A 14,830-nucleotide genomic window follows, 5' to 3' on the forward strand; every position below is an offset into this window, starting at 1 on the left:
CGTTTGATGGTCACCAGTGTCTACTAATTTAATTTCTATAACCATGATATTAATCTTCTCCTAGATTAATGGGCCACTGTTGATGCATGAGGTGGATGATATGAGTATATATTTCAGACTGTAATTCATACGTTGAAAGCTCATGCAGACGTGTAGCATAAAATAGGACACATATAAAGACAAACTATCTGAATTCCAATATAAACTCCCCGTTTGTTTGTATTCAAGGCTTAACTTTTCAGTATACTCTCAATTTATACACACCTGAAAATAACCAGTGCACCGGTTTCCTCCCATGCACACACACTTATTCAGATGCTTTACTTTTATCCTGCTGGATTTCACAAGTATTTCTGGATCTCAGTGGGAAATTAACAACAACAGCAGCGGCAGCTTACAAACACGACAACGAAACGAACACTTCATGTGGCTGGCTTGGTGTTTCGCCCTACGTCATCTACTACAAGTTCACTCTGAAACATTATGCAAGAAGTTGTGACAGCTAAAAGAAAACTCACATTACATCAGTGCTCACTTGTTTCAAAACTTTTCAGTGTTTTGTTTTTCTTTATCAGAGTCATGCAGATATTAGAATGAGATCCTGGTGCACATCTGCGCACATAGTTTTGTGTTTTAGTTAAATCCATAGAGCTGTGGCCAAAAGAATCACTCCAGAAATCCATTTTCAGATATTCAAGATGCATCTGTGTTCTTTCTAGAGCTCTAGACTAGTGTTTAACACACCAGAGGGCGCTCTGGGCTAGTGTTTAACACACCAGAGGGCGTTCTAGGCTAGTGTTTAACACACCAGAGGGCGCTCTAGGCTAGTGTTTAACACACCAGAGGGCGTTCTAGGCTAGTGTTTAACACACCAGAGGGCGCTCTAGGCTAGTGTTTAACACACCAGAGGGCGCTTTAGGGTACTGTTTAACAGCAGAGGGTGCTCCAAGCTAGGTTTTAAACACCAGATGGCACTATAGATTCGTTTTTAACAGCAGAGGGCGCTCTAGGTTAAGTGTTTAACATCAGATGCCACTCTATATTAGTTTTTAAGTGCAGATGGTGCTCTAGGCTAGTTTTTAACACCAAGGGGCGCTCTGGGCTAATTTTTTAACAGCAGAGGGCACTCTGGACCAGTGTTTAACACTAGACACTGCACTAAGTTAGTTTTTAACACCAGAGGGCGCTCTAGGCTAGTGTTCCACAGCAGATGGCGCTCTAGTTTTTAACACTAGCCTAGAGTGCCATCTACTGTTAAATTAACCTAGAGCACCCTCTGGTATAAAAACTCACCTAGAGTGCCCTCTGGTGTTAAAAACTAATCTAGAGCGCCATCTGCTGTTAAAAACTAACCTAGGGCAGTACCTGCTGTTAAACACTAGAGCGCCTTGTGCAGCTAAAAACTAGCCTAGAGCGCCCTCTGGTGTTAAACACTAGTCTAGAGCACCCTCTAGTGTCAAAATGAACCTAAAGTGCCCTCTGGTGTCAAAAATTAATCTAGAGCGCCATCTGCTGTTAAAAACTAACCTAGGGCAGTATCTGCTGTTAAACAGCAGAGGGCCCTCTGTAGTTAAAAACAAGCCTAGAGCGCCTTCTAGTGTTAAACACTAGCCTAGAGTGCCCTCTGCCGTTAAAAACTAACCTAGGGCAGTACCTGCTGTTAAACACTAGAGCGCTCTGTGCAGGTAAAAACTAGCCTAGAGCGCCCTCTGGTGTTAAACACTAGTCTAGAGCACCCTCTAGTGTCAAAATTAACCTTGAGTGCCCTCTGGTGTCAAAAATTAATCTAGAGCGCCATCTGCTGTTAAAAACTAACCTAGGGCAGTATCTGCTGTTAAATACTAGAGCCCCCTCTGCAGTTAAAAACAAGCCTAGAGCGCCTTCTAGTGTTAAACACTAGCCTAGAGCGCCCTCTGCCGTTAAAAACTAACCTAGAGCAGTATCTGCTGTTAAACACTAGCCTAGAGCACCCTATGGTGTTAACACTAGCCTAGAGCGCCCTCTGCAGTTAAAAACTAACATAGAGCGCCCTCTGCAGTTAAAAACTAACCTAGACCGCCCTCTGCAGTTAAAAACTAACCTAGAGCGCCCTCTGCCGTTAAAAGCTAACCTAGAGCAGTATCTGCTGTTAAACACAAGCCTAGAGCACCCTAGGGTGTTAACACTAGCCTAGAGCCCCCTCTGGTGTTAAAAACTAACCTAGAGCACCCTCTGATGTTAAAAACTAACCCAGAGCGCCCTCTGCTGTTAAACACTAGGCTAGAGCGCCCTCTGGTGTTAAACTCTAGCCTAGAGCGCCCTCTGCAGTTAAAAACTAATCTAGAGTTGAGAATTTCTGTCAAACTGATTTCTAGGTAATTTATTCGCCACAGCTTTATTAAATCAGTATAGAAAAAAGTGTCAAGACAAAAAGGGGTGGGGATTATACAGCAAAATTTCACCTTCAACCAGTCAATTGTCAAATAGATAATGTCACCACTACAACCAATACACAACGCTTTTCAGAAACTATAAATACTCTAAAACTTTATGGATAAACACATTTGTCCATAGTTTGGTGCAGAAGACCTTCACATCACTTTCAGCCACAAGAACTTCATATTTTTATTAAAATGAGTTCAGCACAACTGTGCTAAGGTACTAAAATTAAATAAATTCAAAATATTGATGTTCGTTAACCACTACACCTCAACTGAAAAAATAGACATTTCTGAGAATAGCAAGAATCCTGATCAATTAAAGTAAAGCAACAGTCTACAAGTCAGATTTATAAACACTTTGAGTATATCATGCAATATCTGTGACATGATCAGTGTCGTAAACCTTGAAGTAAAGGCTTTAAATAACAAAAATAACACACACACACACACACACAGTAGAGTATCACAGTAATCACCATCCGCTCTCTTCAGAAAGTCCCAATTCTCACGGTTTGCGCATTCATAGAAATGATTTCCTCACAAGAATGAAGACGCCAGATATTCTCCTTTGCCTTTTTTGCTTCAGATATTGCTTTAGAGATGTTTTGGGAAGCCCTCGTATTTCTTCCCGAGCTGGAACTGCATTCAAGCTTTCAGTCCATTTATTTATTACGCATTATAAAGCACGACCTGCGTGGTATTTCACAGTTTCAGTGCAACGTTTCTTATTTTTGCAGACTACTTTCTAAAGATGTTAGGAATGTTAGTCAAGCCAACGGACAACTATTTTTTGTGTTGTAAAGGTGTGGTCACATTTACCTTTTTTCAGCACATTTGTACAATACTCGCTGGAAATATGTGCCTCAGACAATATTTTTGTAAGCATTAACATACATTTGACTGCAGTTTGTAGATATAATGAACACTAGGGGGCAGTATGACGACAACTACTTTTGTTCCTTTTCACACTAAGGATGTCACATCATCAACAAATTAAGGATTCTGTTCATGCAGTTCTTTGCACAACAACAAATAAATACTATGAGACAACTTAACAGTGTACGATTTGAAATTGATTATGTTTGTCACCTATCTATCTCCATATGGGCAACTTCAAATGAGGCACGCTTCCACAAAAAAGATAAATGCAATGTAAAACTATGTGGTCTCAGTGTGCAGAGTTTAAGTCAGCGGTTCGCTAGCTGATCTGTTCAACAAATACCGCCTTCTCCTGATTATGTTCAAGATATGTATCTAAAACATATAACAAAATGTACGCTAAGCAACGTATTTCAGATTCACAAAAACATAAGACAGCGCCCTCTAGTGGATTTGTCATCTGAAATGTACAACTAAGTTACTCAGATCAATATATTTCTGATTTTCAAAAACATGGACAGCGCCCTCTAGTGGATTTATCATCTAAAATGTACTACAAAGTAATTCGGATCAACATATTTCATATTCGAAAAAAGTAGCGCCCTGTAGTAGATTTGTCATCTGAAATGTACAACAAAATGTACCCTAAGCAACCTATTTCTGGTTCACAATAATGTACAAAGCGCCCTCTGATGGATTTGTCATCTAAAATGTACTACAAAATTTACTCTAATCAACGTATTTTAACTTTCGGAAACATGTAAACAACACCCCCTAGTAGATTTGTATCAGAAACGTACAACAAAACCTTTCAAAGTAACGTATTTCAGATTCATGTAGACAGTAGACAGCGTTCCAAAATGTAGACAGCACCCTCTAGTGGATTTGTAATCTGAAATGTACAATAAAACGTACCAACAGCAACGTATATCGGATTTGCAAAAAATGTAAACAGCACCCTCTAGTGGATCTGTCATCTGAAACGTACAACAAAACGAACCCAAAGCAACGTATTTCAACTTTCGTAAAAATGTAGGATAAGACATATATTTCCAATGAGCCTGGGTTAAATGTTCACATGAAAACTAACGAAAGTAACGAGTTTAGTCACAAAACAAACGTTTTTGTCTCAGAAATATCATGCAAACCAATAGAAATCGTTTAAAATCGAGCTATGTGTAGTCTGTAAAATGTAGCTGATATGTTCTGCTTACGTGACCACACCTTAACAGCGCTAAATATTCAGCAAAACTCGTATCGCAGAAGTGTGCGTCAGCTTGTGCGCATGTTATTTTCATCAGCTGTGCATTTACACGCAGATCTCTATAGGCGTCGTGACCAGGATCCTGCTAGTCGGAGGACTGTCTCTAGCCGAACGCTCGTAGCTATTAGTGGAAGACACCGAGCTATTGGTGGACACAGATGTGAAGTGGTTAGCCGATCCGGGCTCCATAGCATTGCTCGTGTTAGCTGTCGGAGATAAGGTCTGCTGCTTCATACGATCCACAAGCAACTCGTCTTCCTCTGATGAAGAGTTGAGCACGGATTGATGGTTTCCGCTAGTTTGACCATCAAGCATCCAACGGTGGCCTAAATGTGCGAAAACTTCCTTGACGCTGCATCTGCGTTCCTGCTCCAACGCAAGGAGCTTTCGAAACATGCGCAGGGATTCGTCTGTAAATCGACGCCATTGCGACGGAACCGCACCCGTCCGCCGCTTCTGCCAGCGCACAAACTCCTCGTAGAAAGTATCAGACGGCATCGCTTTTTCCCATGGAAAGTTTCCGGTTAGCATGCAGAACAGCAGCACTCCGAATGCCCAAACATCAGTGCTGTAGTCCACGCAGAAGCCGTCATGTTTGGACGTATCGCAGAGTTCTGGAGCCGTGTACGGGATGGTGCCGCTAACACGTTTGACCGGTGAACCGGCACGCCGCGTCATCCCAAAGTCTGACAGCTTGACTTTACGGCACTCCTTGTCGAAGATTAAGATGTTCTCGGGTTTGATGTCTCGGTGCACCAGTTTTTTGGAGTGCAGGTATTCGAGAGCGATGGCCACCTGATGCACACAGCGCTTCGCCACCGGCTCCGGCAGACCCACCTGCACACCACAACATCGACAATAATCAGTCATCAAAAATAGGCATGATCATCAGTGTAAGGGTTGCCAGATCCATGGTTTTCTATGCCTAATTGGCTACAGGCAGTAATCCAAAAACACGTACAAGATAAAAACCCCCTGGAAATCAATTCCAGGTTTTGGCCAATACTGTAAGAGTAACTTTCTGACTCTTGTGATGTGCTTTACTCTGGTCAAACAGCACTGCATTACCTGTGGTGGAATGATGTCAAACAGGTCCCCAGAAGGAGCGTACTCCTGCGCAAACACATAATACTCGTCTGTCTCAAAGGCGATCCCGAACATGTTGATGATGAAGTGACACGGAGAGAGATAGAGAGAGATGCTGTACTCCCGCAAGAAGCTCTTCAGCTTGGTGCTTTTCTTCTTCAGAAACTTCAGAGCCATTTTGCTACCTACGAGGAGACGAAAACAAGTTCAGGTTAATAACACGCAGTGCAACATGCAGTCCTTTTTAAAAATGCAGTCCTTTCCATGTTAAAAGGAGTTTTTGTCATAACCATCTGCGACGACGAAGTACTTAGAAATGTTTTTTATTTCTGTGATGTCGCAGCAGAACAAGAGCATAAACTACTATGACAATGATCACCCTCAGGTACTGATTATGTGCTTTATTCAGTGTTAAATTCTGCCAATGTGAATTTAAACACATTTTATGTGACATTTATTGGCTTAAAGTTGCAGATAGTTCATCTAAGATCTTGAAAAAAAATAACTAGCAGACACTTTGAAAATGAAAGTCAGGACTGAGACTCAGAACTCAAATAATCATGTGAAACGTACAACAAAACACCCTCAGTAACGTATTTCAGATCTGCAAAAACACGAACAGCACGCTCTAGTGGATTTAAAATCTGAAATGTACTACACAACTTACTCAGTTCAACATATTTCAAATTCATAAAGTTGTAGACAGCGCCCTCTAGTGGATTTGTCATATGAAATAAACAACAAAACCTCCCGAAGTAACATATTTGAGATTCACGAATGTAAACTGTGCCCTCTAGTGGATTATTCACCTTAAACAGACAATAAAACATACCCTAAGGACGTTTTTCAGATTTGCCAAAACACGGACAGCGCCCTCTAATGGAATTGTAATCCGTAATGTACTACACAGCTTACTCAGATCAACATATTTCAGATTCGCAAAAATGTAGCTGCGCTGTCTAGTGGATTTGTCAACTAAAACGTACAACAAAACACCCTCAGTAACGTATTTCAGATTTGCAAAAACATGGACAGAATACTCTAGTGTATTTGTAATCTGAAATGTACTACACAGCTTACTTGGATCAACATATTTCAGATTCATAAAGTTATAGACAGCGCCCTCTAGTGGATTTGTCATATGAAATAAACAACAAAACCTCCCGAAGTAACATATTTGAGATTCACAAAAATGTAGACTGCGCCCTCTAGTGGATACGTCACCTTAAATATACAACAAAACACACCCTAAGGACGTTTTTCTGATTTGCCAAAACTCGAACAGCGCCCTCTATTGGATATGTAATCTGTAATGTACTACACAACTTACTCAGATCAACATATTTCAGATTCACAAAAATGTAACTGCGCCGTCTAGTGGATTTGTCAACTAAAACGTACAACAAAACACCCTCAGTAACGTATTTCAGATTTGCAAAAATGTAGACAGCGCCTCCTAGTGGATTCTAGATCTTAAAAAAAAAATAACTAGCAGACGCTTTGAAAATGAAAGTCAGGACTGAGACTCAGAACTCTAATGATTGTTTCTTCAGTCAGATTTGTCGGGCTGTTTTGTAAGAGTCCCGTACCTCTGATCTTATGAATGACGAGGTCCACCTTCCCGTAAGTGCCCTTCCCGAGCTCGCGGATCACCTCGTAGTATTTATTGACCTCCAGCTTCTCCAGGTTCTGAGCGGTGAAGAGCTGCAGCTCCTCCAGAATGTCGCGGGAAACCACCGGAGACGAGCTCATTCTGGCCCACAGACAGCCTCACAATACTGCAACACACAAACACTGTAGGAAAACGCTACATTTCACCATAATATATCAGACTTTATTTATTGGGATACTCATAACACAAACTAATATCGCAGAAACAGTTGCGTTTTCACCCTATCATTTAATATTTTCTTTACTGGGAGACTCTTTACACTAACTAACACTGCAGAAACGTTGCATTTCTACCTAAAAAGTAGCATTCTGCCATTCTTTTGCCCCTGTTTTGTCTGTTTTGCCCTTAAACTTCCATAAACATTGCAGAAAAGTTACATTTCTACCTAAAAGGTTGTATTTTGCCCTTAAAATTCCATATTTTCTTTATTGGGATACTCATAACACTACAGAAAAAGCTGTATTTTCACCCTATAATTTAATATTTTCTTTTTTGGGAGACTCTTGACACTAACTAACGTTGCATTTTTCCACTAAAATATCATATTTACTTTATAAGATACTGTTTATACAAAATAACATTGCAGAAACGTTGCATTTCTACCTAAAAGGTTGTATTTTGCTGCTAAAATTGCATATTTTATTTATTGGGATACTCATAACACAAGCTAATAGCACAAAAAGTTGCATTTTCACCTTATAATTCCATATTTGCTTTATAAGGATACTCATAACACAAACTAACATTGCAGAAAAAGTTGCATTTCCCATTAAAAAAATTGTATGTTTTCCCTAAAATATCATATTTTCTGTATTGGGATAGTCTTAACATTTACATCACTCTTTACATACACTAACATTGCAGAAAAGTTGCATTTCTACCTAAACAGTTGTATTTTGCCCCTAAAATTCCATATTTTCTTTATTGTGGGACTCTTTACACTAACTAACATTGCAGAAATGTTGAATTTCCTGTTAAAATTGTATATTTTCCCCTAAAATTCCATATTTTCTTTATTGGGATACTCTTTACACAAACTAATATTGCAGGAAAAGTTGCATTTCCCCCTAAAGAGGTATATTTTTCTCCCAAAAACATCATATTTTCTTTATTAGGATAACCTTTACCCAAACTAATAGCAGAAACAGTTGTATTTTGCCCCCAAAAATACTATATTTTCTATATTGGGATACTCAATACACAAACTAACACTGCAGAAAGCCGTACTATAAAATGGACTGTTTAAATACATGGTGTTAAATAAATATTTCAGTAGTAATACAGTACGGTTAGCAATGTCAGAAGCGAAATATTTCTGTTGTATTAAAAGGGTGCACATTCAGACACCAGCAGAAGAGAATCGAGCACCAAGCAGAGCATAAAATCTGACCAGACCGCAGTGTTCAAAGCTCATCATTCAATAAAAGCACAGCAATAACTGCAACACACCTGCACTCTTGGGGAATAAGACTTGATAAGTAATCCTCCGGGTTTGAAACACACACACACACACACACGGTATTGGTGGTTTATGAGGACTTTCCATAATATATTTAATAGAGTAAAAATGTACTATATGGGCATACACCTAAACCAAGACAACAAGAAGTGTATATGTTCAATGTGTTTTTAATCACAAGGATGGAGAGATGTCCTCATAAACACCTACACTGCAAGTAATGCGTTTCTAGTCCAAATATCTCCAAACTCTTAAATCAGTCAGCATTTTCTACACAAACACACAATATAGTGCTGTTTTCAGAAATAATGAAGCGAGTTTATCCTTAAAACAGGCAGAAGAATCTGCCAATAGGGTGAGGGAAATAAGCTTGTGTATTTTGCTTCTAGCTCAGAGTCTCTGTCAGTTTAATCTCTTCTGTCCTGCAGAGGCTTTTATTAAAATCTGACGTCTCGACAGGCCTTCAGAACGCCAGCAGGAACGACGGTCTGCGAGTGTGTTATTATGAGTCACTGGCCAGAGCTGTGTGTGTGTGTGTGTGTGTTGGTGGGGGGGGGGTATAGAAAGTATTCAGACCCCCTTAAATGTTCCACTCTTTGTTATGTTGCAGCTATTAGCTAAACTCATGTAAGTTCATTGTATCCCTCATGAATGTCCACACAGCAGCCCGTACTGACAGAGGAACACAGATCTGTTGACATGTTGGCAGATTAATTACGAAAGAAAACCTGAAATCTCACATGCCCCTCAGTATTCAGTGTTTAGCTGAAGCTCCTCTTGATCTAATACAGCCGGGGGTCTTTTAGGGAAAGATGCAACACAGCTGGATTCAGGGATCCTCCATTCCTCCTTGCAGATCCTCTCCAGTTCTGTCAGGTTGGATGGTAAACGTTGGTGGACGGCCATTTTTAGGTCTCTCCACAGATGCTCAATTGGGTTTAAGTCAGGGCTCTGGCTTGGTCATTCAAGAACAGTCACAGAGTTGTTGTGAAGCCACTAGTTATTTTAGCTGTGTGCTCAGAGCCACTAGCTACATTTCCATCCACCTATTGTTCTGCACATTTTAGAGATGCGCATAAAACATCAGCTGATGGAGACGCCAAGATGCGCTTAAATGTTGAAAATGGGGATAGAAAACACATGTGCATAACTGAGGATAAACTACAAAACATTCAATAAGAAGAGACACTGCTCGCTGCAGAGCCACCTGAGCTCCTCCTCCTGTAAGCTGTTTTAATGCATACACCCACCCCTAACCCCAACCCCCAGTGACATCACTCGTAGAAGTGCAAGGAAGGAGGAGCTGGAGCTCAAGCTCCCCCTTATTGGAGCTCAGCCCTGCCCATCTGGCTCTGCAGTGAGCACCACTTGAGGAAAGATGCACATGAACACTTCTACTGAACAAATTCCAGTTAGCGCATTAAAAAGCTGATGTGATTTAGATGAGAATAATGTGTGTGAGTGGATAAACCAGCAGGCTGAGCACACTGTAAAGCATCTGAACTGTTGTTTTGGTCATTCTAAAACCTCCAGACCTCAATGACCTCCAGAACTGTCAAGAGTGTCTGTGCTCCGCATCTCACGTCTTCAAACAACACCACGCGTTCATTGTGTCGGCATCGTCTTCTGAAGTGCAAGCCATTTATTACATTTCAAGAGTTCACACTTAGCTGATTATTGATTAGAAAGCTTGTTTGGCATGTTTGGATAACCTAATAGCAGAAACAGTGTAAATAGCAGAAACACACACACTCACACACTCATACACTACGGCCAGTTTAGTTGATCAGTTCCCCTATAGCGCATGTGTTTGGACTGTGGGGGAAACTGGAGCACTCGGAGGAAACCCACACCAACACGGGGAGAACATGCAAACTCCACACAGAAACACACACTGACCCAGCCGGGACTCAAACCAGTGACCTTCTTGCTGTGAGGTGATTGTGCTACACACCCAGCCACCCTGTGAGATTTCAGTTTGTCTTAATAAATCTGCCAACATGTCAGCAGATCAGTGTTCTCTGTCAGTACGGGCTGCTGTGTGGACATTCATGAGGAGAAAAATGAGCTTAAATGATTTTAGCAAATGCGTGCGTGCGTGCGTGTGTACGTGCGTGTGTGTGTGCGTGTGTGTGTGTGCGCCAGAGATGCAAATATAGCCGTATTGCAGTTAGTTGCTATATCTTTTCAGAATTATTAGACTGACAGTTTTACTATAAATATTTTTATAAACACACACACACACACACACACACTCAGGTGTTCTGGTACAGGGTGTTCTGAGTGTTTTCTGCAGATTCCTCCATTATACGGCTGTTTAAAGCGGTCAGACAGTGACGGTTGACTGACTCAGAGAGCAGCGCTTCATTATTCTGCTGCTGAACACTGGTGAGAGAACAAGTGTGTGTGTGTATACAATATACATATATATGTGTGTGTGCACGAGTGGCAGTGAGTATGTGCATATGAGTGTGCATCTATGAGTGCACATATGAATGTCTGGGTCAGTGTGTGTGCATATGAGTATATATATGTATGTGTGTGTGTATGAGTAGCAGTGAGGTCCAGCTTCCACTAGAGGACCTCAGCCTCACACACACACACACACAGGAGCGAACGGATCATTTTTCATCCAGACTTTGACAGCATCCATTTAATGCTGTTGAGCTCTGAGTGACCTGCAGACTTATCCTGTCTATACACACACACACACACACACACACACACACACACACACACACACACACACACGCTGAACATGATCAAAGCAACTTAATTTTTTTTTCCTAACTTAAAATGACAATAATATAAGAATAAATAATGACCGACACACAAAAACACAATAGATTTATCATTGAGTATTATTGATTTCTATATTTTCTGTATATATATATATATATATATATATATATATATATATATATATATTAATAAATGATGTGTGCACCCACATGACGTTTAAATATCTGAATGTATTATTAGCCTGGTATTAATACTACATATTGATTAGTATTTAGAATGAACTCATTCTAGTCAACAAAACAAAAACACATCAAGAAAAAAATGTATATGCAGATTCTTCAATATTTTTATATTATTGATTATTAATAATAATAACACTATTATAAAATAATGAATAGAAAAACATGAATAGTTCTTTATTTGATGGTTATCATGTTTCTGCAGTGCTGTGTAATTTAAACATGTCAAGAAAAGTCAATTATTACTGACGTACTTTCTTTAATCAATTCATTATTATTAACAATAATATTAATAACGACAACTGTTATAATTCATTGATGATCACTTTGGTGCTGTGATGTTCTGTTAATTGCAGTGTAATTTAAATGTCAAGAAAATAATCAATAATACTCAAGTCCAATCTTCTATTAATTATCATTATTAAAAATAACAATAATATTAATAACACTGCTATAATGAATAATGTATTCATGAGTGTTTTCCTCCTGTGATGTTCCTGCAGTGCTGTGTCATATAAACATGTTAAGATTTAAAATTATTATTACTCATGTACAATCTTCAGTCAATTTGTATTATAATTATTATTATTATTATCATCAACAATAACAGCTGTAATAATGATTTATTCATGCTTATTTTCTTGCTGTGTTGTTCCTGCAGTGCTGTGCAATTTAAACACATCAATAATTATTTTTTAATTATTATTACTCACACATTCTTAATCAAAATTATTATTATTATTAACAATAATATTAATAGCACCTGTAATAATTCTTTATTCCTGATTATTTTCTTGCTGTGGTGCTGTGCAACTTAAACACATCAATATTGTTTTTATTTTAATAATCATCATTACTTCTGTTCATTAATCAAATGTATTATTAATATTAGTTTTATAATGCATTATTGGCATTATTTCTCAGAGCTCCTTCAGTGCTACTTAAACACATCAAGGGTTTTTAAATTAATTATTACTCATGTACACGCTTCAGTCAATTTGTATTATCATTAATAAGTGTTATAAGGCATTATTAACGTTATTTCCTAGCTGTGTTGTTCCTGCAGCTTGTACATGAGTTGTTATTATTATTTACAATAATATTAATAATAATTGTGCTGTTAATTTAGTTATGATTCTTTTCTTGCTGTGGTGTCCCTGCAGTGCTGTGCAATTTAAACACGTCAGTATATATATATATATTTAATTACTTATCACTAATTTACGCACTTCAATCAATTTGTATTATTATTATTAATATTAGCAGTAGTATTGAGCGTTATAATGCATTATTAAGGCTCATTTCCGTCTGCTGTGTTGTTCCTGCAGTGCAGTGTCATTAAAAATGCCAATTAAAAATAGAAATATCCCTACTCGTGCACATTCTTCAATCAGTTTGTATTATTATTATGAATAGTGAGTGTTATAACGCGTTGTTCCCCTCTGCAGTGCTGTGTAATGTAATGTCTGCTGTTCCTGCATCTGCAGGAGCGGATGGATCTGCTGCAGTGATCAAATAAAGCTCAAACTCACCGTTAAACCGCTCCCGTTTCCCTGATTATCTGCTGTTCCCCCGGTGGATAAATCACATACAGATATCACATAATTATCCTCATCTTCATCATCATTATTATCATCATCCTGTCTCTCCGCTGCGGCTCTCTATTGTGACACTGAGGAACAATCACAGCTTCCGAGAGGGCTGTGGAGACACGCCCACTGCGCACATCGGCCAATAGCAGCGCGCGTCAGCTTACTTCACTCCGCCCACTGACCGCTTCAGCCAATAGCAGTACGAGTCTGACACAATCAGCAGGCAGAATCTGCATAAAGCGCTGAGGCTAGATTTTATTGTTGTAGACGCAGTTCCTCAGTGCAGGAATGTCTTGATTTGAGATTTGATTATTAAGTTTATTTATTACTCTGATGCTTTAGTTTTAGAATAAATCTAAGATTATCTGTTTGAAGTGACATATAGTTTTATGAATTCAGTAAAACGACAAACGCACTTCTTTTATGCTTTAGCTTATTCTGGAAAAGTGGATCTTAATCTGACAGATGACTCCTGGAAAAGTTCAGTCATTTATTTTTAATGAAATGAGAACTTTTCAGGGGCATGCTATTAGTGTAAACGCTCATTACTCATTACCATATACACTCACCGGCCAATTTATTAGGTACACCTGTCCAACTGCTCGTTAACGCCAATGGGCTACAGCAGCAGAAGACCACACCGGGTGCCGCTCCTGTCAGCTAAGAACAGGAAACTGAGGCTACAATTCACACAGGCTCACCAAAACTGGACAATAGAAGATTGGAGAAACGTTGCCTGGTCTGATGAGTCTCCATTTCTGCTGACACATTCAGATGCTCGGCTCCGAATTTGGCCTCAACAACATGAAAGCATGGATCCATCCTGCCTTGTATCAGTGGTTCAGGCTGCTGGTGGTGGTGTAATGGTGTGGGGGAGATTTTCTTGGCACACTTTGGGTCCATCAGTACCAATTGAGCATGGTGTCAACGCCACAGCCTACCTGAGTATTGTTGCTGACCATGTCCATCCCTTTATGAGCACACTGTCTCCATCTTCTGATGGCTGCTTCCAGCAGGATAACGCACCATGTCATAAAGCACCAATCATCTCAGACTGGTTTCTTGAACATGACAATGAGTTCACTGTACTCAAATGGCCTCCACAGTCACCAGAGCTCAATCCAATAGAGCACCTTTGGGATGTGGTGGAACGGGAGATTGGCATCATGGATGTGCAGCCGACAAATCTGCAGCAACTGCGTGATGCTATCATGTCAATATGGACATATGACACGAAGGATTAAAGCAGTTCTGAAGGCAAAAGTGGATTCAACCCGGTACTAGTAAGGTGTACCTAATATAGTGGCCATTGAGTGTACATTCAGTGCTTTTTAATGTGGTTTTTTTAAACTAAGGGCCAACCCAGAAGACAAAATGTTCCCTTAATGTTGGTTTTTGGTTTCATAACCAACATACAATGCTAGTGGAACGCTATTTTTAGGTTATTTCGTTTACAACCATAAAATAACGTTCCCAG

At 39.5% G+C, this 14,830-nt stretch overlaps 1 protein-coding gene across 1 annotated transcript; it reads right to left on the reverse strand.

Moving 5' to 3' along the window:
* Positions 1 to 1,288: 1,288 nt before the first annotated feature.
* On the reverse strand, positions 1,289 to 13,395 carry bsk146 (brain specific kinase 146). Its single transcript, XM_056469974.1, has 4 exons — positions 13,294 to 13,395; positions 7,239 to 7,427; positions 5,632 to 5,834; positions 1,289 to 5,400 (listed from the first exon to the last, which is right to left on the reverse strand). The coding sequence occupies exons 2-4, from the start codon at positions 7,399 to 7,401 to the stop codon at positions 4,609 to 4,611; spliced, it is 1,158 nt and encodes a 385-aa protein (XP_056325949.1). The 5' UTR covers positions 7,402 to 7,427; positions 13,294 to 13,395; the 3' UTR covers positions 1,289 to 4,608.
* Positions 13,396 to 14,830: the final 1,435 nt, after the last annotated feature.

Source organism: Danio aesculapii, chromosome 12, assembly GCF_903798145.1.
Source record: "Danio aesculapii chromosome 12, fDanAes4.1, whole genome shotgun sequence".
In the NCBI taxonomy this organism is placed as follows: Eukaryota; Metazoa; Chordata; class Actinopteri; order Cypriniformes; family Danionidae; genus Danio; species Danio aesculapii.